The sequence below is a fragment of the Periplaneta americana genome, chromosome 11 (genome assembly GCF_040183065.1).
Source record: "Periplaneta americana isolate PAMFEO1 chromosome 11, P.americana_PAMFEO1_priV1, whole genome shotgun sequence".
Lineage (NCBI taxonomy): Eukaryota > Metazoa > Arthropoda > Insecta > Blattodea > Blattidae > Periplaneta > Periplaneta americana.
This window is the reverse complement of record NC_091127.1, coordinates 173,741,934-173,767,060: the sequence shown is the minus strand read 5'-3', so window position 1 is coordinate 173,767,060 and position 25,127 is coordinate 173,741,934. Positions and strand designations below refer to the sequence as shown.

Genomic DNA, 25,127 nt, shown 5'->3' with positions numbered 1-25,127 from the left:
CGTTAACGGTCATTAAAATACACCTAGCGGCTGTATTCGACTCTCGTGGCGCTAGTGCGGCGAATTAAAATTTAGGTCGTTAACGCTTCATAAAACACACCTAGCGGCTGTATTCGACTCTCGTGGCGTTAGTGTGGCAAATTAAAATTTAGGTCGTTAACGGTCATTAAAATACACCTAGCGGCTGTATTCGACTCTCGTGGCGTTAGTGTGGCAAATTAAAATTTAGGTCGTTAACGGTCATTAAAATACACCTAGCGGCTGTATTCGACTCTCGTGGCGCTAGTGCGGCGAATTAAAATTTAGGTCGTTAACGCATCATAAAACACACCTAGCGGCTGTATTCGACTCTCGTGGCGCTAGTGTGGCAAATTAAAATTTACGTCGTTAACGCTTCATAAAACACACCTAGCGGCTGTATTCGACTCTCGTGGCGCTAGTGTGGCAAATTAAAATTTAGGTCGTTAACGGTCATTAAAATACACCTAGCGGCTGTATTCGACTCTCGTGGCGCTAGTGTGGCAAATTAAAATTTAGGTCGTTAACGCTTCATAAAACACACCTAGCGGCTGTATTCGACTCTCGTGGCGTTAGTGTGGCAAATTAAAATTTAGGTCGTTAACGTTCCTCAAAACACACCTAGCGGCTGTATTCGACTCTCGTGGCGCTAGTGTGGCAAATTAAAATTTAGGTCGTTAACGCTCATTTAAACACACCTAGCGGCTGTATTCGACTCTCGTGGCGTTAGTGTGGCAAATTAAAATTTAGGTCGTTAACGCTCCTCAAAACACACCTAGCGGCTGTATTCGACTCTCGTGGCGTTAGTGTGGCGAATTAAAATTTAGGTCGTTAACGCTCATTACAACACACCTAGCGGCTGTATTCGACTCTCGTGGCGCTAGTGTGGCAAATTAAAATTTAGGTCGTTAACGTTCCTCAAAACACACCTAGCGGCTGTATTCGCCTTTGGTGGTGCTTTTGCGGTGAATTGTAATTCAGGACCTTAATGCTCCTCAAAATACAGTTAATTAATTAATTTGTATCATCTCGTGGGGTGCGGCAACTTATGACGGGATTGGATTTGCTCGCTTTTTCCACCATGGAATTAGTCCCAACCGAGCTTTACCTCTCTTATTAGGTACATACAAGATGTCTTTCTTGGAAATAACGAAGCCACTTTTTTTTTGCAGGCTCCTATGATTTTCACGTAACTGTACTTGGCATCGGAGAGAGTTGTTATGCACCCCTCCCAAAAGGCTCGATTTTCTTGGACATTGCTACTGTGATACACCGTGCACTCTGATTATGAAATCTCTCACTACTGGTCTGTCACCTCTCGCCGCAATTTAGCTGTCGGTGTGATTCCTTCAAATTCGTTATCAGAAATCGGAAACAACCCTGTAGTCGATATCAGTTGGATCCCATAATGCCCGTCTTTCTCTGAACAGCACAGTTAACTCACAAGTTGCAGTCTTGTTCCACTCCATTATGCCAAATTGACTTCGAAACAGTTGAATAATCACGCCAAGCGCACAGAGAATGCGTACAAGATACTACGCAACAATGCAAAACACATGACGTGATGATTCCAGCAAGATTCAGTTCGTACCTTTTTATGCAGCGGGTGTGTTTTATAACAAGTTACATGATGCGGAAACATGTTATATAATGATGTTTTGTAACGTCTTTTGATCTTTACCGACACCCGATGGATAACATATAACTTGCTATATAACACAAAAGAAGTCATGTTATATAACATTTTCTTCCCGTTTCCACAACAATAACTTTGTTATATAACGTGTTTTGTTATATAGTGGGGACCCAGCTTTAGAATCAGAAAATATTACATATTTTTTAAACTCTTATAGCCTAATAAGGGCGAATATAATACTTACTTACTTATTAGCTTTTAAGGAACCCGGAAGTTCATTGCCGCCCTCACATAAGCCCGCCATCGGTCCCTATCTTGAGCAAGATCAATCCGTTCTCTATCATCATATCCCACCTCCCTTAAATCCATTTTCATATTATCTTCCCATCTACGCCTCGACCTCCCTAGAGGTCTTTTTCCCTCCGGCCTCCCAACTAATACTCTATATGGATTTCTGGATTCGCCCATACGTGCTACATGCCCTGCCCATCTCAAACGTCTGGATTTAATGTTCCTAATTATGTCAGGTGAAGAATACAATGCATGCAGTTCTGTGTTGTGTAACTTTCTCCATTCTCCTATAACTTCATCCCTCTTAGCCCCAAATATTTTCCTAAGAACCTTATTCTCAAACACCCTTAACTCTCAACGTGAGAGTCCAAGTTTCACAACCATAAAGAACAACCGGTAATATAACTGTTTTATAAATTCTAACTTTAAGATTTTTTGACAGCAGGCTGGATGATAAAAGCTTCTCAACCGAATAATAACAGGCATTTCCCATATTTATTCTGTGTTTAATTTCCTCCCGAGTATCATTTATATTTGTTACTGTTGCTCCAAGATATTTGAACTTCTCCACCTCTTCAAAAGATAAATTTCCAATTTTTATATTTCCATTTCGTACAATATTCTCGTCACGAGACATAATCATATAAGTTACTTTGTCTTTTCGGGATTACTTGCAAACCTATCTCTTTACTTGCTTCTAGTAAAATTTCCGTGTTTTCCCTAATCGTTTCTGGATTTTCTCCTAACATATTCACGTCATCCGCATAGACAAGCAGCTGATGTAACCCGTTCAATTCCAAACCCTCCCTGTTATCCTGGACTTTCCTAATTGCATACTCTAGAGCAAAGTTAAAAAGTAAAGATGATAGTGCATCTCCTTGCTTTAACCTACAGTTAATTGGAAATACATCTGACAGAAACTGACCTATACGAACTCTGCTGTACGTTTCACTGAGACAAATTTTAATTAATCGAACTAGTTTCTTGGGAATACTAAATTCAATAATATCATATTTGTAGACTACTCTCCCTAAACTATCGGGGCTACATTCGAGTGAACACACTGTATTTTGCGGCTTCAGTTGTGTAATAAAATTATAACTTTAATAAATGTTGTGAACTGTGTTCATACAAGAGGCAACAAATATTCTGGATTTTTCAGAATAAAGAAGTACTTAATTCACGTTTGTTCCTTTTTCTGTGTATGAAGCATAATACGATTTCTACTTCACTTTAGAATCAGAAAATATTATATAGTCTATTTTTTAAACTCTTATAGCCTAATAAGGGCGAACATAATATTTTAAATAAATCATAACTAGTGGCTTGTGCAGCAAATGCTGGAACCTAAGTTCATTAGACGTTCAAATAAACATTTTTCAGATTTATTTTCAATAAAGAATACCAGACATTTTGAAAGTTATTTGCTTCCATAATAATGAAACATACTCCCTCTGAATGTTTTTTTATGCCAAATACTTTTTCTTGAACTTATTCACCTTCAGGTTTTGAGTTTCAACGCGAAAACGTAAGTAACAATGTCAGGACGATCAGTGGGTTTTTCATGTGGGAGTAAAGAATAGCTATTTCAGATCATTGTGGATTGCAGGTGAAAGTTAAAAAAGTCAGGTTTGCTAACTTAGCATCTTGGTATAGTAGCTGCATGTAGACCTTGAAATGTAGAGGATAAAATCATTTTATCCTGGTAAGAGATCTTGCTGAAATGATCGGGGACTACAAAATTTTGTAGGTCTTTTATTTTTACCAGTAAGTAATATCTTTTTGTCTTCACTTAGGAACTGTAATTTTTGCGCTCTCTCGAACCAATACTGAAGAGAATGACGCATATAAATATCTACACCACACCGCCAATAACTTTATGAAAAGACCCAACCCTATTTGATTAATTACTATGAAACTATTTAATTTTTAATAACATTATTATTCTCTTACGTAAGTTTTGTAAGTTCATTTGTAAAATAGCCGCCACTCAGTAAATTACAGAAATGAAGATCTAATTTAAGATATTCTCTACATCTGCTTATATAACCCAAAAACGTTTCACTTTCATATCATGAATATAGCATTAATATGTATAATTAATGAAAAATAATCACATCATGGCATTAATTATAATAATATTTCATTTCTAATGGTAATAATTTTATCAAATCACCTCAAGTTTTGTAGATTTTAATATCCAATACACAGCTGTACTCAGAAAATTACACACCCCAAAATCAGACCTGTAAATTATTTTAGTAAGTGTTAAAGTTTTTAATAACCAATTGAATTTGTACTCTAAATATGTCAGCAATCCTGCAGGTCATGGCCATCGTGTAATAACCTATTGTTTATTGTACTGTGTGTTTTGTTTTATTCTGAAATCACGGCCGACTGCTGAAATGTAATTAGTTCTCAAACCTGACAAAAGATGGATTTTGGAAAATAGGAAAATTATGTAGGAAAACTGAAAGTTACTATTTTTCTGAAAATCCTTGGATGCCAAGCTTCAAAATGACGGGTCATTCATTAAAATCCGTTCTGCTGTTTTCCCGTAATTTCCATTACCAGTTCAAATTATATATATAGATATGAAATAGATTCCGTTTCATTCGATTTTACTAAATAGAAACCGTTGAATTTGCGGTAGGCCTACACGTTTGCTGTCACGTACATTCATGGTAGACTTCTGCAGAAATACAGCAACACAGCTTACCACCAGATTCTGTTTCTCCATGTACTCAACCGTAATGTTTACGCTATTACAGGTACTAAGGGCAGAAGCAACATTATTGTTAGTACAGGGCAGGTGAGGCGAAGTTAAACATTGTGAAATGCAGAGTGCTTGCTGTTATCTAAACATATTGAATTCGACAGGCGATTTATCTTGCGCTGAGAACTTCCCGAATATTGTAACAACGTAACTAATATTCATGACATGTACAGACATCAACTCGAGGCAATTTTTTGGCGTGTATCTTTCTCATATGTATTTTTTAGCTTTTTTTTTATAACATATAGCTGAAATCACCCGTCGTTGCCAGTGTTTTCCTTTTTGCTTCTATTTTTAATTAAACTGGTTGTTAGGCTTTTCGGAAATCTCAGAAATCCAACTACAGACAACCAAAACGAATTGTCTTTACTAAGCTTTCCTCATCCCTAAAAGATGAATCTTTCCATAGCGTCACGTACATGAATTAATGAACTTTTTAGTCAAATGCCTGTCAGGGTTAACTCAATTTAAAAAACTGTAGATCAGGCATCGAAAAGAAAACCTTTCGTCATGTGTCCTACGTTCAACTGTTTTTAATATATGATTATTTGTTTTTATTTATTTATTTATTTATTAATTCTGATATAGTTAGCCATTAGGCCTTCTTCCACACCGCCAGAAATACGAATAAAATAATAGAAAATCAAACTATAAACAAAGTAAAAAGAAACGAAAATATACAACAGGCTACAGTCACACAGCCTAGATTTGTCTAGATTTTGGTCTTCAAGATGTATCAACAGTGTTTCTTAATTTCGTGTTATTTTTCCATGGCCTCGTGGAAGTCGATGTTGTATACAGCAGACAATAATAAAGAACAGTTGACTGTAGAAGATTGCATTTTAATATTATACATGAATGTTTGATCATATTTATTTTTATTTTTTAATTAATTTAACGTCCATTTGTCCGATTTTAATGTAGCCTATGTTCTTCTCCTGGTTATGAAGGTTAAATGTGGAAACTTCGGCAAGTGTCGGTGAAAGCGTGTAGATTTGTTTAGAGTACATAAATATATATATACGTGGTACAGTCATTAAGTTCTGACACTGACGCCTGAAGGGTAGGCACCCACAAGAATCTGGATGTCTCAGAAGATGCCGCGTGATACGGCGTACACTTAAACAGATCGACATCCTCCCTCAATATAGTCGCCGTTGGCCGCTATGCACGTCTGCCAACGTTGGTGTAGCTGCTGGAAGCACCGCTGAAAGATGTTGGCAGGAAGATGCCGTACGGCTTCTCTTGTGGCAGTCATGACCTTTTCGGCCGCATAAAAATTACGCCCTCCTGGATTGATTTCATGAGGGGAAAGAGAAAAAAAATCGCATGGTGCGAGATCAGGTGAGTACGGAGGGTGTGGCAAAACAGCGACCTGTTGCCTTGCAAGTTCCTCTTGGACAAGGATGGAGCGATGTGCAGGGGCGTTGTCGTGTAGCAACAGCCAATTCTTCCTATGCCAAAGCTCAGGACGCTTACGACGAATTGAATTGCTTAAACGGCCAAGAATCTCTTTGTAGAGGATCTTGTCTACAGTTGCACCTTGTGGGATGAATTCTATGTGAACAATTCCATTTGAATAAAAAAAAAAACTGTTAAAGCATCACCTTGCCTTTTGACCTGTCTTGTTGCGGATTTTTCTGTCGTGGAAATAATGGCGTTTTCCAGGTGGCGGATTGTCTCTTCAGTTGCGGATCGTAAAGGAAACACCATGTTTCGTCTCCAGTTATGATCGGTTATAGCAGTTTCGCCTAATTTCTGACAGAACGTGACGTTTGCCCGTTGCTCCAACTGCAACATACTCGAGTTCCGACGCGCGCATTCAAATCACCGTCACAACAATGACCGTAGTTCTGCTTACAGTGCATGCACTCAACTGTCTCTTGTTGGGTCGAGAGACTAACTGACAAGGTATCATACCATGGCGCCATCTATGCGCTATAGTGCACCACAACGCCACTATGCTCTCAGTATTAGAACTTAATGACTGTACCACGTACATAGCCACATTGACTTTTATATATAAGATATTATAAATACATTAATATTTTGACTTTTGAGATTCTCTGAAAAATAAGACTGAGGATCCATTCTTCTGGAATATACTTCTGAATCACGTTATCTTGAATTATTAGTGGCTATTCACAAATCCCAGGCTACCTCGTGATGCTTTATCTGCGCAGGGAGGTCGTTCTCTGCATACAAACGTGTATTACTGTTGTAGATAAATGTCCCATACTTACCCCTGAACATAATTAAAGTCATTGTTATATACAACAGAAACAAAATGCAGCAGTACTTCATTTATTGAAGATAATTTCTTCTGATCACTTTTGAAAACCGCGTCATTTAAATGTGTTTGTTTATATTTTTGAGCGTACTTTTTATGGGGAATATAAACTATATACAGTAGCTTAATAGTTATTTATGGTACTTGTGAGGTAAGTGCATCTTTATTGCACGAGTGGAAAGATTTAAGCACGAGGCGTCAGCCTCGTGCTTAAATTACACGAGTGCAATAAAGATCACGCTCACAAGTACCATACGTAATTTTATCCATGACCATAACGAAAAATTATGTTTTATAAAAGAAAATATGTTGAAAATAAGTCCTCATGTAATCACATACCGTGGCATGGATTTTAGAATCAATACGTTACTAGGTAGGTCATGATGTAGGAGGCCATGATTAGTAAAGAATGGTATCTAAGGCGTTGGATAATAACAAATTATAATTAATTATATAATTTTAATATATATTTTTTCACTTTAAACGTGTATTTTCGTCTTTTTGAAGTTTCAGGGATTATTTAGAAGTGTTCACGGAACTAATGTGATTAAAATAATTTCACATTTTACTTCTGTAAACTTCAGAGGAATATTAAAACTTAATTAATCATCATGTCTGTTTAGCTCAGTTGGCTAACGCGTGTTACGCGTGTTGTTTTAAAAGTTTTAAAATCCTATAAACCCAACTTCGTAGGTTCAAGTCTCCTTGCATCCCAAAAGGTAAATTATTACAAAATTTTAAAAAGATGCATATTAGATATGGATGTAATGTACAAATTACGACGTAGCAGATAGAGAAAAGAGAAGGAGATTGAGTGTATGTATATTTAAGAAATGGTAATAAAGAAGTAGAGGTAGTGACGTCTAGTAACTAATATATTAACTTCTTGAGTAATAGTTCAATGGAAAGAAATGAGTAGGGTCTACGTGTGTACCCGGGTAGGCCTACTAGGAAAATACTAATGAACTGTGAGATAAAGTTCAAACTGTGAGGTAAAGTCTTTATCTCACTATTGAAATAAAGTAATGTTGAATAATAGCCTACTTTACACACGCAAAAGTATTTAGTAAAGGCATGTTTTTCGTTATGGTCATGGATAAAAGTATTTATTTCAGTCACTGACTTCACAGCATATTTTTAAGGTGCTACACCTTTACATTATATATTTAAAAGACGTATGAACGTTTTCGTTGGTCTACGCCAACATCATCAGATACGAAGTACATTTCAGCAATATCAGTGCTCTCTACATAATATCTACAAATACAAAACATATTTAGTGGCATGCAAAATGAGACATATTAAAAACCAACATTGCTGTGATACACATTGACATTCTCTATGACTGCCTTGATTGTCACTTACTTAAAATACACGTATAGATTACAAAAAATATTGATTTACATATATAAGTAAGTGACAATCAAGGCAGTCATATAGAATGTCAATGTGTATCACAGCAATGTTGGTTTTTAATATGTCTCATTTTGCATGCCACTAAATATGTTTTGTATTTGTAGATATTATGTAGAGAGCACTGATATTGCTGAAATGTACTTCGTATCTGATGATGTTGGCGTAGACCAACGAAAACGTTCATACGTCTTTTAAATATGCAATGTAAAGGTGTAGCACCTTAAAAATATGCTGTGAAGTCAGTGACTGAAATAAATACTTTTAAGATACAATATAGACTTCTCTGAAAATTAAAAATGAATTGTAAAATATATACAGTAGGCCAAAAAAGGCACAAAATTTAAATGGTTATATTCCAGTAGCTAATGATTTCACTTGAAAGTTTATTTCACAGGCAAATTTCACAGTCCTTGTAGACCGGGGAAGTACTGTAATATTTAATTTTTTTTACCATTTATTAAACATTATTTTTTATTTTTTGTAACGCAGTGAAAAATCGATCGTTTATTCCGAACTAAGCATTATAGTCTTACGAGTTTAGCAGGCCAAGCCGTTTGTTGTGCTATCGTCATTTGTTTTCTTCAGTTTTGAGTTCTCATTTTGTGAATAATGGGTCGCTTAACGAACGAAGACAAGATTTTCATTAAACATTTGTACCAATATGATAATTTATCTGCCCGTCAAATTGTAAGGAACTACGCCCAGCGAGAATGGTCTGTTTCAAGTGTACAACGATTGATTAGCGAGATACGGACATGATATCCCTCCTGAGAGATTATTGCGTGAAAGATCGCATTTCTCAGATTCTCTGATGATTTCCGCTGGAGTTCCAAACGAGATCTTAATCCTATGGACTATTTTGTATGGAGTCAACTACAAAAAGCAGTTTACTACAAAACAAGAATTCGTAATATTGAACATTTAAGACAACGCCTTCTTGAATGTTGGGATCGGCTTGATCTAAGACATATCCAGTGTTATTGGACAATGAAGAAGACGCCTACAAATGGCTGTGCGGGAAAATGACGGTTACATAGAGCATCATTTTTAATTTTGATTATTTTAAAAATCATTAATTATTATTAATTTGTCCAACATTGAGTTTCTGCATTTTGAAGTAATAAATTATCTTCAAAAACCACATTTTTCGCATCATTGTGTATTGACCTCCATAAGATTTTAATTGAGCCTCAAAAACACAATAAAAAGTCCTGCTCATCTTTAAAGTCTACTCTTTCCAACAGTGTATTCATTATACATTAATGTTATGTATTTCCGAAAATAGAGTGTTTCTAATTTTGTGCCTTTTTTGGCTCACTGTGTATATTGCTTTCTCGTGTTAAAGAACTAGGTTTAAAGTTACCTTGTTGACTAGTTTCGGTCTGGGGTCCATCTTCAGAACTGGGTGATCTTCGCGTCTTCTTCTATTTTCGTCCCCGGTGGGGGTGCATTTGTGTAGTGTAGTGTGGAGTCGAATAATGTGTGTGTTCTGAAATTGAGTTGTGTGTTGAGGATTTGTTGTTGGTGTGTTTTTTGTGTATCTGTATATTTCGTATTGTTCTAGTGTGTTTAATTTCTGGTTTTTCGGTTGAATATGTAGAATTTTCATGTCTGTGTCTATGTTGCTGTAGGTGTGGTTGGTGTTTGTGATGTGTTTTGCGTATGTGGAAATGTTGTGTGATGTGATTATGGCTGTGGTGTGTTCTTTGTAACGTATTTGAAATTATCTGCCTGTCTGTGCAATGTAGAAGTTGTTACAGCTATTACATATGAGTTTGTGTACCCCTGTTGAGATGGTTTTGTGTTCTGTGTGCGATCTTGTATCTTAATTTCTTAAATGAAGATGCGCTCTTGTTTTTTTATGTTTTACCAGCATAAATGCATGCATATTTTGGACTTTTCAAAATATAAATCCTATTCCTAGTGTTGAGAATACATTCTAATAGTTCTGACTGGTAAATTCAGTATGTTTTTTCCAATGTCTGGTTTCTTTTCGATTACCTCTCAAACAATTGAAGCTCTTCGACGTAAGGTGGCATTTTCCTGCATAACTGTAGAGCTTTGACTGCCTCCGGGGTCTGTTGGTCAGCATGCTTGCTTCCAGATCGGGAGGTCCCGGTTTCGATTCCCGGGCTGGGCTCTCGGTGAATTTTTCTTGAAGAAGAATTCACTGGGTCTCTAGAGTCTGGAAATTTGTATGAATGTGAGTGTGCCGGGTTAATGTTAATTAACCAATCATCGCATATATAAAAATACATCAGGACTGTCGCTGGGCAGTAACCTGAACACACGTTTCAGCGTCACATTGTTGACAAATAACTCCATCTGTTAGCACAACCATAAAGCATCTAATAGATGATACAGAGTTACCAACAACGAAAAAAAAAACTGTAGAGTTGAGGCCATTTAGCCGGTTTCCATGGTTACAAAAGAGACAATTACAACACGCTGATGAAATGCATCTATTTATACAAGGAGTTGCTCACTTTATTCTATAATTTTTGTACACATTTTTTACACTTGGAAATGATATCTTACCGAGAAAACAATTATCAGTACACCTATAAACGTACACATAGCTGCTGTTGTTGTTGGTGATTGTCTTCTCAATAAAATGAACATCACTATAACACACTTGAACAAATAGGCCTTGGAATGTGTTTTTTTGCCTACAATTAATTAAGCCTATGAAACTGAGAGCAAACGCTATACTTTTATTACATAGCAAATGAGATCAGGCGATTAGTTTGTAAGACGTAACAGTAAATAAGTCAATAATGGTGCCGTGTCGGAGGGGAATGTATACACATTTGGGGAAGGAGCGTTGCTAACGATTTATGAGGACTCGTCGGCGCTGCGTCGCCTTCTGCCAGGACCGCCGGCGTAGTTGGCGGCTGCGAGACCCATGAGGTGCTTGGCTGCCTGCGAGCCGGAGAAACCGCGGCTCAGGCCCAGGTCGAGTCCGCGCTTGGAGCTGCAACAAACACCACAAGACAGTTGTGAATTCTCTAATGCAGTGATGTCAAAGCAAGCGCATTTTTCTGACCTTGACGTCGTGCGCGGGCAGTAAGCGCAAAGTATGGAAAGAGGAAGGGTTCTGTATATGAATAAGCAACCTGTTGGATTAAGAAAGCAGTGGTGCACAAACTTCAAACGGAACGTGAAATTTTATGTCGTTATTTTTATATGGCTTCTTTCTGTTGAATATTATCTATATTGTCTGTAAAACAAAGATACTGACACTGATTTCTTAATATTGCAGTTGTGTTTTAAATCTTAATAGCATAACAGAAAGTTAAGAAGGAATATTCACTTAAATTCCATAGTAGTATAATATTATACTGTGTTAAGTGGATGAAACACAACATTCATAAAGAAAGTGATATTCCAAAGAAAGAGATTGAGTATGACATGATAAGTTGGAATTTATATTGATGGTATCTTTAGCCTTACAAAAGTAATCAATAAACTAATCAAAACAATATTACAGTACAAAGCAAAGTTACCTAGGTACTGTATCTCTTTTAAGTGTAACTAATATTACATAACAAAACTCTTATCGCATTATGCTTTTAAGGTGATATTTGTGATCAACTTCCTATCATCAGAATATTAAATTATTTTCTCGAAATCTGCTGAAGCTATAGAGCTGACATTTTTACAACACATGGGCACGTATCTTTTGCTTATGATGTAACAGTAGTTGCTTTGTTAATTCATTTCCTTACAAACAATTTCCATGCAAATATTTTCAAAATTTTCAATACACTATCTTCAGTAATACGTATATACGGTATATTAGATTTATGAAAACATTCTGTAGGGCTACTAAATAAATAGGCCTAGACCTGAAAATTTCACTTTTCTATACGAAAAGTTGAGAATAAAAAAAATCAAACTTGTGAATAATGAGCATTAAAATTAAAACTTACATTCTTATAATGCACTTATACTTCGCAGACAAATCTAAAAATTACCATGGATACAGTTTTAATAAGCTCTCTTCCCTTTATCTATTGAATCAGTGCTGGCCATCTCTGAATATAGCTCGACCAAGCGGCATATACCACCTCTTTCGTGTGTCTCTTTCCTTTCCGCTGTAAAGCGCTCAGGCTCTTCTGGGCTCTAAAGCGCGCGCTTGCTCCTGTGGGCATCAATTGACATGCCTGCTCTAATGCATCTCTGAAGAAGGATCAATCAGAATTTTAGTCCACAACAGAAGAATATTGGATTTGATTGCTACTAATTTATTTTTCAAGAGGTTAGGTACAGCTTACAACATTTTTGAAGTTAATCAACATTTTTTCCTCCATTACTGTATCTTGTATAATAATGAAAATTGATATGTGTAAAACATTGTCCTTCTACTAGACCAGGCGTCCTCAACTGACCGTGGCGCTAGCGTCTCGCCTGCTGTGTAGCGATGTCTGTGCAGGCGCATGGACACAGTTCGTTCTCTGTAGTACACAGTGGCGGACCAGAAATGTCAGAAGAAGGGATGTCCGATAGATCATCGACGCCATTGAATTTGTTATTATGGGCAGAGTCATTTATATTTGCTGAAAAGTCAGTAGTGCCCACGTGTTTGGTTTGTGGTAAAGTTCTGAATAACAGAATGAATTTCAACTCACGACGATATTATTCGTCCTATCACTCAAATGATTATGAAAAAATATAAGGGAGAAGAACGAACCACTCTCATCCAAAAATTACTAATAACTAATGTGTATAATAATAATAATAATAATAATAATAATAATAATAATAATCAACTAAATATTAAATATTCTTTCCCTAACTCTATCGGTACAAAAGTAACTAATTTTTTTCAATTACTTTATCTTAAAGAGGTTTAATAAGCTCATTTGGCATATACTATATTTCTAGAAAGGAAAAATATTTGTTAGGTATACTGTATAGGAAAACAATTCTCTTATATAGACTGTAGTATGATGAAGAATAAGTATTGAATACAGTTTATTAATTTTTATTAGTTTATATTTGTGGCCTTTATTTTCATGTAATAATTTAGTTTACTGTTGTTAAAAGAAGGAATAATTTATGTTAAACATAAAATTGAAGAAACTGTATCTAGCTTTAGGAACAAAATAGATCGTTAAACTCAGTGTATTATTTGGCTGACTTCACCATATTGATACCTTATTTGATTTTACTCGTTATAAAATTGATTTTTTTTATAAAGGGTGGCTTTTTTCGTATTTTAAATCTTAATGAAACCTTAAGTACCCGCACGATGCGTATAAATAGTATAAATACTTTAAAAACCAGCAACTGTAACCTAAAATACCGGCTTACATGTCCGGAATTATATATTTCAAACTATTTTTTTCTAACATAGTTTTTCTTCAATTTCCCACAAATTTACTTTTCCTGACTCACGCCCTTGAAAAAAAAAAGCCGATTCAAATATTGACACGATTAAGAAGCTTTTTTATCCCCCTCAAATGAAATGTATATATTCTTCTTCATCCTATGAAGGCTGCCCGTTCCGAGACTGAATCCTTCCATCTCCTCCTTGGTCTGTCCAGGTCAAACTTTACCACAGGATGATATGTATATATGCTTATCTTAGTAGTCTGTCTAATGACATTCTTCCTACATGATGCATCCACTGTTTTTGATAATCTTTAACTGCTTCCGCAACATTTTTTGTTTTTAATTTATCCCTAATCTCACTGCTTTAATTTTATCTAAAACTGTAACTTTTGTAACTGATCTGAGGAATCTCATTTTTGCTGATTCTACACCTTTTATCATGCGCTGTCAAAGTGCGTCTCTCACTACGTAATAGCAGTATAGGTTTTGGCAGAACATTGTGAAATCTTATCTTAATATCCTTTGACATATATTTCTCAAAATATTTTCTTATTAATCCATTTGCTCTGTTATATTTCTGTGTATTTTCTTCCAGGTCTAAGTTCAATTTATAATTATTAGTTACATTACATCCAAAGTATTAAAAAGTTTGTATATTTCCTGTATTTTGGCCGTCTATAATTATTTTATCTCTCTTCATATATTTTACCTCCGTTGCATTGTTAACTTGAAATTGCAATTTTACATTCTTTTATGCTCGACCATGCCGAAATGTAGTAATTATACACCTGGTAGCTGTCCTTTAATGCATGTCATTAAAGTACACCTACTCATTAAAGTACAGGTGTTTTCAGCCAATGACAACTCAGCTTACAGATGTTCAGCCAATGACAAGTCAGCTTTGTACCGTTATAAAACCGCAAGTATCGATTATTCTCGGATATGCAATCGAAAGAGAATTAGCGAAAAGTCACGGAGGCTGGAAATCCAATACTGTCGCAGAAGGTTATGCTCTGTTACTATAATAATTAGCGTTAATTGTAAATAATATTCAAATAAATTCAATTTGTCATCTCGTTTTTCAATGTCGAATTCAATAATCTAGGTTATACCAAGTTTAACGGGATTACACCAAGGTCAATGACATTATTGTTCCTCGGAAAAAATCAATACTTTCGCGTCTGCGCACATCTCACAATTCACGACCTAGAACAAGGTCACTTCCGATCTTGTCAGATACAAATAAAATGTATACATCTGAATAATTTCAAGGTAGAAATATAGTTGAGCATAAAAAGTCGTATGAAACTCGCCTATAATGGTAATTAAGAAGCTCGTATGAAAATTATGAAACTCGCTTGCGCTCGTTTCATAAACATCCATACTCGCTTCTTAATTACTATCATTATAGGCTCGTTGCATAATGTACTATTAAAATATTGTTGCGTTTTGTTAGTCTACATTGTATTGGAGTTCATCTTCACTGCTGGCCAAAAGAATCTGGTTGTCGGCAAATAATATTGTTTTGATTTTCATATTTTTTGCAAGAAATGTATACTCCGGCTGTGTATTTTGCCGTTCTTCTAAAATTTTATTTACGTACATATACGGAAATAAAATTTGGAACTCCCTTATTGTATGTTTCGCTTACAACACACTGCGCATGTGCAGTAAACAAGAACCCCTGTATGTATGCTACTTGTGGACAGGCGGGTGAAATTCTTGCCTACATACAGGCGGACTCCCATCAAGACTCGCTCCAAATTTTAATTCCATATCTGTACATATCAAATAATATAGGAGAAAGACGACAGTCTTCTTATTACTTCTGTACTTAGTCCAGATTCCCTTTTGTTTTGCCTGCTGGTCTTAATCTTTATTTGATAATGCGAAGATTAATTAAATAATCTTCTAATATTTTCCATGGCTTGACCCAGTGTACTGTCATAAGCTTTCACGTAATCTAAGAATCTATTATTTGTTTGATTTTGAATATTATATCAATACATTATCTTTCTTGCGGAATTATCATTGTTCTTCTTGGAGTATATTTTCTGTTCGTTATTCCTCCTTTATTACGTTTTTATATATGTTTTTTAAATGATTGATTAAATGACAAACTTACTAGTGTGAATTATATAAGCACGTGTAGCTTACAGCTGTTTCGGTGCATACTGTACACCATCATCAGAGCTTACTAGATCTCGACATCCCTGCATGTTGTAGGGGTGCGTTTGCGTGTTGAAAAGTGGAGTCAAATAGTGTGTGTTCTGAAATTGATCTGTGTGTTGAGAATTTGATTAGGGTGTGTTTTAGTGTGTCCGTATTTTTCATATTGTTCTAGTGTGTTGAGTTTTTGGTTTTTGGATTGTATGTGTAGGATTTCCACGTCTGTATTTATGTTATTGTATGTATGGTTAGCATTAGTTATGTGTTCGGCATATGTAAGTGTATTGTGTCCTCTGGTTATTGCTTTAATGTGTTCTTTGTATCGAGTTTGGAATGATCTGCCTGTCTGTCCAATGTAGAACTTGTCGCAACCAGGGGCGGCCCGTCCTTATGTGCTACAGTACAATGATAATTTTTGCTCAAATAATGTTATTTGCAATACCACCATAGTATCTGATCTGCCATTTGACAATTTCCCGTGGTTATGTTCATGACGCGTTATAGAGTGTTTAGTCTTCTCTCTTAGCTCTTTGGTGCCTCAGGGGGTACAATGTGCTACTCAAAACTCTACATAAGAATGTAGACAATTAATGCGCATGTGCGAAGCTGAAATCACTGCCCTGATTGGCTATTTTTACGTGGGGAAGTGCTGTCGTCAGCTTCAGCACAACACAGCTTGGAGATTACAAAAGTAAAGCGTAACGAAAGAATGCTTGTTTGTGGAAGAACTCGGAACTATTTACAATGTAGACCTATTTGGTAATTCAAGTGTCCGACTGCTGCTGCCGTCTACCTGGTTTTTGAGGTTCCTCCTGAACCAGTCAGCAATCGACGGAGAATGGAATCCTAGAAAACTGAAGCCAAGGAAGTATGTGACCGTATAATTCAGAAAACTACTCACCGTTTCCAGTGTTTAAGCTATCTAGATGCAACAGAATTGTTAAACAGCAAATTTTCTGGCAATTTTTGGATAGCCTAATTTTCCTGAACGCGAACTTGAAGTTGCTGTCAACAGCTGTACTGTACTGAACAAAAGAGTGTTAAAGACACAACTTTGAGTTCTATACGGAACACCTGCCTTCCGGAATATAGATGGAGCTGTTCAATTGTTACGGTACATAGCCTCCAACAATTCACAGGATCCATTCTGTGAAGTAACACTGTCAATAGAAAAGAGTATGATATCCAAGTTGAAGGGCTTAACACCAGGGTAATTGACAGGTTCTGCAGTGGGAAGGAACGTCGTATGGATTTCATATTTCGTCACTAGGCGAGTCTCAAATTAAGATAAATACATATAAGTGTATACAGTAGGCCAATATAGAAATTATAGCACACTCATTATTTTGACCACCAGCCGCTACTGGTCGCAACTATTATTACATGTAAGTTTGTATACTCCTGTGTGGTCGTATTTATTTGTTTGTGTTTTTTGTGTGTTGAGATGTCTTTGTAGTGTGTTTTCTGTTCTGTATGCTATGTTGTATTTCTGCTTTCTGAATGAAGATGCGATCTTGTGTGTACTTTTGTTTTCGTATGTTAGTGTGATGTATTTCTTGTGTTATTGTGTTTGTGTTGTGTTTGTTAAGTTTTTGTTTTGTCTTTCTTATGATGTTGTCTGTTATGTTTGGATTGTAACCATTTTCTTGTGCTATGTATTTGATTGTATTTTTTGTATGACATTTAACAGATTCCTCTATAGGGGAAGGTTGCCTATATTGGACCAGTTTTTTTGTTTTTTAATCCCATGTCTTTAATAATGATTAAATTAAATCAAAATATGTTCTAGTACATTCTACATTCCATGTACTTTCATCCTATAGTGCTATATTTTAAATTACACAATTCTTAATAAATATAAAAAGGTAAAACCAAAATCATGGAAATGGTCCAAATTGGGAAACCGGTAGCCTAATTTAGACTCATAGTGTCCCAATTTGGACCCCGCAAAAATACATTAGTAATAGTAAACAAATAAGTAGAAAAAGGGTATTTATTATAAATATCTTTAATTCACCAAATTTTACGTTAAAAATGTATCAGATATTAACATACGGTGAAAGAAGTTACACAATTCTCTGAACTTTGATGAAAAATTAAAGAAAAACAAGATAAATTAATTACAGAAACACTATTGCATTCAAGCTGATTGTTACCCTCAGAATATTTCTCTTTGCACTGAATTAGTTTTGTATTAGCTGCTTGTCTCGGTTACATAGCCTATTTAAAAATTAGAGGAAGACTCATAGAAAAATAAAAATAAATAAATAAATAAATGTTACATAGAATTGGAAAGTTCCTTTTGGCTAGGAAACTCCTGTGATTAAAGAAACGTAGACATAAAAATAAAAAGGTGACATGATTTCCTCTTGCGTTTGAAAGTTACCAGTGGCAGTATAAAGAACCCCGCCGCATTGACAACACAGACTACTGTGGTATTTACACCTCTTTCACCACTTACGGCTCCAACTTGGTGTTTCTCTTTCTGAGCTATAACTTTCTGTTGCCTCTTTTGCACCGTTTTAAATCCAGATTCGTCAACGTTGAACACAGTATTTGCTGTGATACCATTCTCATCGACAGTTTTTTTTTCAGCAGGTCGGAAAACTGGATAAAACTGTCCCTATTGAACCCCTTAGTTCGGGCCATTTATGCTCCTTCTGGGTGACGGAAAGAAAGTTTTGAGTTTCGCTTCATAGAAGCGTAGTGTAGTAGCATCATATTTTCCTGCGACATCAAAAGCAAGCTTATGCATATCTTTGATTGTCAACCCATAAAACCTTTCTTCAAAAAAGAGAATGTGGTCGGCAATATTTTTTTCCATATCTCAATTGAAGGTTGCTTGCCTTCCGAAGGACTTCATTGGAAAGCGTTTTTGCAATCAGCATATATCTTTGCTGTAGTCTATGGCTCTCCATATAGGAGAGCACACTCGTTGAGTCCATAGTCACCATTCCTTTATGCTGCTACCGCCATCTTCAAAGTATCATTTCATTTCCGGTAGGTTCCCCTTTTTGGTATCTTGGAAAAATAAAGACACAGAATCCCCCAATATACTACTTTTTCTTAACATTGACCATAATTTAATGCTTTATATTCATGTTAAAAAAAAAATACTAACAGTTTCCTAAATTGGACCAGTCCAATCCAGGCAACGCGCAGAGGTCCAACCTAGGCAACTTGTTCACTTATGCAAACAGACGACACGAAAGAAACACATGAAATTAAAAACTAGTTTTAAAACACGCAGATAGTAGCTAATGAAAAATACTTGTAACGTATAGTATAGAAATTGTTATTACTTACTCCTACTGTATATAGAAGCTTAAGATCCGTAGCGTAAAAATTGTAAGCGAAAACACCAAAACACATTAACGGCAATCCTATTCGCTAAGATGGTTGCAGCTCACTGAACTTCAAGATGAGTACCTTAGGCAGTGGCAGCAAGCAGTGGTGCCATCTTAAATGTTTGCAATACTTCTATATATGGAAATACAACTGCGGTCCAATTTAGGCAATGGTCCAAATTCGGCAACTCTCCCCTAATTACAGCATTTAGTTTTAATTCCGTTTGTATGTATAATAATAATCTCAGCTTCCTTTAACTCTATCGGTATACTTCCTGTGTACCATATGGCGCGTTCAGAGCACAAGGCAATCAAGTCACAAAAATAAACTTTTCAGAAAATTAGTCTTAAAGTTCTTTATGTACAGTTAATAACCCATTAAAGGTCAGCGCATTTTAAACATCTGCACCTTTGCAAAGATTGTGAGGACATGATTCTTTTATAGTGTGAAAATAGCTTCATCTAAGGTATGTACAGACGAAATATCTCCGAATTGACCAAAAATGGACTTCATTCCCTTGTGCTCTGAACGATGTAATTTTTAATTTTCGACTTCCGTATTCATTCTATCAGGAGGTAGTCATACACTGCTTGTATCGCAATATTATGGCTCTCTGGTTTTCTTTCATCCAAATTTTGTTTGAGGTTTGAAAACATAAAATAGTCTGCTGGAGCCAAATTTCGTAAATATGGTAGATAACAAGACCCTTCAACCCATTCTCTTACAGTTCCATTAGACTTTAGAGTTACAAACGCTCTGTTGAAGGCCGATTTCTTTGCTTAACTTCCGTTACCCCTAAGCTTCACTTCTTCTTGTAGACGTCTTAGAAGCTTAGAATAATGTTCACAATTGATAGTGGCACCAAGTTTCAGGGAAATCAACCACGATAATTCCTGCTGTAAAAAAGTGAAACCATAACTTTCCTAACTGATTTCTGCTCTCGAAATATTTTTCAGATAGAATAAGAAAGATGCTTCTAATATTATGATTGATTTTTTGTTTCAGATTCGATGTGTAACATAGTAAAATATTTTTCCCAAAATCTCTCTCAGTCTTTCCCTCTTCTGGTCAATATTCAATGCTTTAGGTATCCCTCTAGTAGGCCTATGGACTTAAAAATATGTCAAATATAGGATAGATAATACTAGAGGATTCGATAAGTAATGACAACAATGCTGTAAATCAACGCTCCTAGCGGTGACCATTGAAATCTTGTACTACGTAATAGAGCAGCGATTGTTTTATAAATTTGCAACATTGAAAGTCTCGAAAGAACCAGTGACTGTTTCTGATTTGTAGTAAACAAAGCAGTCCTAAAGGTACAACAAAGGTGCTTCATAAAAACCCAAGTTGCAAGAGAAAAGCATGCAACTCAGTGCTTTAGGGCATAACAAGAAGCCTGTGGGAGAGAAGTCCTACCATACTGAACTATTGCAAGTTGGGTGGAAGCGAGGCATTGGCTTTCAATCAAGAGTTGACATCCAAAGAGCTTTAGATTGATCAGTGAGAGAGATATCTAGAAATGCTGCTGCAGATGGAGTCCGCCGTCTTCCAAGAATTTGGCAACGTATTGTTTACATGGCAGGAGACTATATTTGAAGTATGCAATGTCAAAAGTAATCTAAATAAATTTAGTGTGAAGCAGTAACTATGTTGCCATTACTTTTCGAACGCCCTAGTATAACGCACTGAAAATAATGCTAGTTATAATTAAATTCTTTGCTTCTTTACTGGGCTAGAAACTTAGCAACCCCTTTCTTTTGTTTAAACCCGAAATATGAAAGGAGCTCGATCGTCCGATATTCTATAAATAACATTTCCATGACAACGAATACTCTAAAAACATAAGAAACACAATTGAGAGATACACGTAATATTTTATTACATAAAAGTTCGATACAGTCAGTAGTCAGCTGCTGGGGGGAATATTCAGGAAAAGAATAAAAGTACAGTTTATTCAAGTAGCTTCATTAATAGTATGAACAAAGAACCCGTATGTCGATGTGGAAGTGACGAGTAAATATAACTTAATTTACATTTAATTTACCCCTACTGTGTGTCACCAATTTCATTACGTGTATTGATTACATTTTAAAGAGAGAGGATGGTTTTAATATGGTGGAAAAACAGTGAAGTTTCAAAAAAGATTGTTTGCTTTAAAGTACATTTTAATATGTCAAAAATACATTACATACGGTTTAATAAGCATTTATGTCTATTCAGGTGCTGTGGTACTATTTTTAAAGCTCTGGTACACAGGGTTTTCAAGAGGAAAGAATGGTTGATTATTCGTATGTTGGAAAACCAGTGCAATTAAAAAATTGCTTCAAAATTATCTTTGATATGTGAAAAATATATTACATAAAATTTAAGCGCATTTATGATATTGACACCATTTTTAAAGATCTAGTGTACAGGGAAATGCCACTAAATTATGTTTGAAACTTCCCGTAACTTTAATGTTTTTGTTTTATTCTCATACAAAAGTTCTATATCTTCGGAACTGTTAATGCCACATGCATGATATTTTGGTACTCACATGCTTTAGGCCAGGCGTGTCCAAAGCAATAGGTAGCGCCGAATCACTGCTAAATGCAACCCGCAATACTTCAGTCTAGATATGAGGAGTGGGGATGGAGAGGTAGCCGATACTGATCACAAAGCGTGCCAGTGGTGAATTACGTTATTTAACTGTTATCAATGACTATTTATGGAATTATCTATAGTAATGTCACAAGAGTTGGGTAATCTCAGACCTCGAGTGACATTTATTAGGACTAATTCGTGAATAAAATAAAAATATAAATAATAAATCCCTAAAATTCGCTCACTAAATGTTAATAATTGTATATTTATGAATACTTAACCTATTCAAATATTCTGAAGTCGAAATAGATGAATAACGATTAATGCAATAAAAAATTGAATATTATTCAGTAATGCCAATTGAGAAAAGCGAAATACATGTACTGCGCTTTTCTTTTGTTAATATAACAGAAATACGCTTCCATTATCTGCTGAAATCATAATTTAATTTAAACATTTTATAGTATAATTACAAAATAACCTGATTAATACATTAATAAAATTAAATGAACAATTGTTATCAAGGAGTGTCATTTTCTTTAGATACAATGGACATGGAATTAGAAGATGGAGATGTAGATGTGGAAGTAGGCTTTCGCTCTTTATTTAGTACAATGGACTCATGCTGATCGATTTACGTGGAAACAGTTGACGACACTGACTAAACAAAAGATGACTGTGATTGGTTGGAATTCAAATTTCATTACACTTCAATGGCCGAAAATGACATGACGTCATATAAACGAAATAATCAACATAAATAGTGTATATTTACACAAAATTATTCCTTCAAATAGACTATTATCCTACAATATTATACTTTTTTCAATACAACACAATCAACATTTGTTTGAAAATAAAAGTAATGAATGTTACTTTCTTCAGTGAGTCAGTGTATGAAGCTTCTTATGTAGCATTTGATATAGTAATGAGCAGTTATTGTATTAACTAATTATTAATTACGTCGTTACTAAATCAATCAATTCAATTAATAATTCACTGTAAAGAACTTGATTTTTATATATAATATAATATAATATAATATAATATAATATAATATAATATAATATAATATAATATAATGACTTACTTACTGGCTTTTAAGGAACCCGGAGGTTCATTGCCGCCCTCACATAAGCCCGCCATTCGTCCCTGTCCTGAGCAAGATTAATCCAGTCTCTCTCATCATATCTCACCTCCCTCAAATCAATTTTAATATTATCCTCCCATCTACGTCTCGGCCTCCCCAAAGGTATTTTTCCCTCCGGCCTCCCAACTAACACTCTATAAACATTTCTCAATTCGCCCATACGTGCTACGTGCCCTGGCCATCTCAAACGTCTGGATTTAATGTTCCTAATTATATCAGGTGAAGAATACAATGCTTCCTCTTAGCCCCAAATATTTTCCTAAGCACCTTATTCTCAAACACCCTTAACCTATGTTCCTCTCTCAAAGTGAGAGTCCAAGTTTCACAACCATGAAGAACAACCGGTAATATAACTGTTTTATAAATTCTAACTTTCAGATTTTTTGACAGCAGACTGGATGATAAAAGCTTCTCAACCGAATAATAACAGGCATTTCCCATATTCATTCTGTGTTTAATTTCCTCCCGAGTATCATTTATATTTGTTACTGTTGCTCCCAGGTATTTGAATTTTTCCACCTCTTCAAAAGATAAATTTCCAGTTTTTATATTTCCATTTCGTACAATATTCTGGTCACGAGACATAATCATATACTTTGTCTTTTCGGGATTTACTTCGAAACCTATCTCTTTACTTGCTTCAAGTAAAATTCTCGTATTTTCCCCAATCGTTTGTGGATTTTCATATTCACGTCATCCGCATAGACAAGCAGCTGATATAACCCGTTCAATTCCAAACCTTCTCTGTTATCCTGGACTTTCCTAATGACATACTCTAGACTCTAGAGCAAAGTTAAAAAGTAAAGGTGATAGTGCATCTCCTTGCTTTAGATCGCAGTGAATTGGAAACGCATCTGACAGAAACTGGCCTATACGGACTCTGCTGTAAGTTTCACTGAGACACATTTTAATTAATCGAACTAGTTTCGTGGGAATACCAAATTCAATAAGACTATCATATAAAACTTCTCTCTTAACCGAGTATAATAATAATAATAATAATAATAATAATAATAATAATAATAATAATAATAATAATAATAATCCACACCAGTTAACTAGAAATATTTTAAAGAAGTTAATATAATAATATTTACTCACAAATGGCTTTTAAGGAACCCGAAGGTTCACTGCCGCCCTCACATAAGCCTGCCATCGGTCCCTATCATGAGCAAGATTAATCCAGTCTCTATCATCATATCCCACTTCCTTTTGCTGTGGTTGTGCCAGAGAATCAGTCCTATTGCGAGGCTTATTGTGTGGTTTCGAACAAGCTGTTTTTATGGTGATTTGTTAGCCCTTCGCCCAACCCCCAAGCTGGAGGACCACCCCTCATCGGCTGGCCATTACTGCTTATTGAATATAATCGCAGCTACCCTCCATATCTGGGGGCCGTTAATAATAATAATAATAATAATAATAATAATAATAATAATAATAATAATGATATCTTGCGCTCGTTGTTTTAGTTCGCTGGAGAATGTTTGGCTACAATAATTGACGAATTACAAAACTCCTACATTAACCGCTGTCTTGTGGTGACTATTATACAAACACACATTCATTTGGGATCGTATAATCGATTTGTAAGGAATAGAAGTAATATTGTTCTAGGTTCAAACTGAGGAAGATATTTCTGTCGCAGTTGTGAACTATCGCGTGACACGACAGCGATTATTTTGTGTCTACAGTTAAGGTCACAGTCATTGCAATGATCTGCATCTAATGTAGTTAACAGATGTCAATGCAGGGTTGTTATCGTTAATGTTTTCCATCAATCGCCAGTTGTTTAATTAGTCATTACTTCTTAATGCGTGAGGGAAGTGGGAGAGATTAATAACCTTGCGCAATACGTAATTTTTTGCTACGTTGCAGTTTGCTACACAGTATGAATGAAACAAAGGTCGGCTACTCCACTCTCAGAGATAACTTTCCCATCTTTATCTGCGAGTAACTGGAAGAGAAATATTTGTTCAGATGAAGGACATTGCTACTCAATGACGCATGCGCAGCTGTAAGCGCAGAGAATGACGTTGGGTTGTAAACAAACTCTATTTGTTTATTTGAACATCGATTCGCAAGTGATAGCGAAACTTTGACGTGTTGTCGG

At 35.6% G+C, this 25,127-nt stretch overlaps 2 protein-coding genes across 12 annotated transcripts in view; one reads left to right on the top strand and one right to left on the bottom strand.

Moving 5' to 3' along the window:
• Nucleotides 1–25,127, top strand: part of LOC138709611 (uncharacterized) — a 444,175-nt gene that overhangs the window by 248,290 nt on the left and 170,758 nt on the right. The window contains exon 2 of one of the 10 annotated variants that reach the window (XR_011334976.1): nucleotides 20,287–22,752. The exons of the other annotated variants lie outside the window; for them this stretch is intronic. The gene's annotated coding sequence lies outside the window, so the exon portion shown is untranslated. Of the gene's footprint in view, nucleotides 1–20,286; nucleotides 22,753–25,127 lie in introns of those variants that run through there. 10 annotated transcript variants of the gene reach the window in all.
• The window catches only part of Dh31 (diuretic hormone class 2), a 718,880-nt gene continuing 704,632 nt past the window's right edge, over nucleotides 10,880–25,127 (bottom strand). For both annotated transcript variants that reach the window (XM_069840508.1, XM_069840509.1), the window contains exon 4: nucleotides 10,880–11,401. In XM_069840508.1, the coding sequence (XP_069696609.1) occupies nucleotides 11,263–11,401 (139 nt within the window). In that variant the 3' untranslated portion in view covers nucleotides 10,880–11,262. The remainder of the gene's footprint in view (nucleotides 11,402–25,127) is intronic.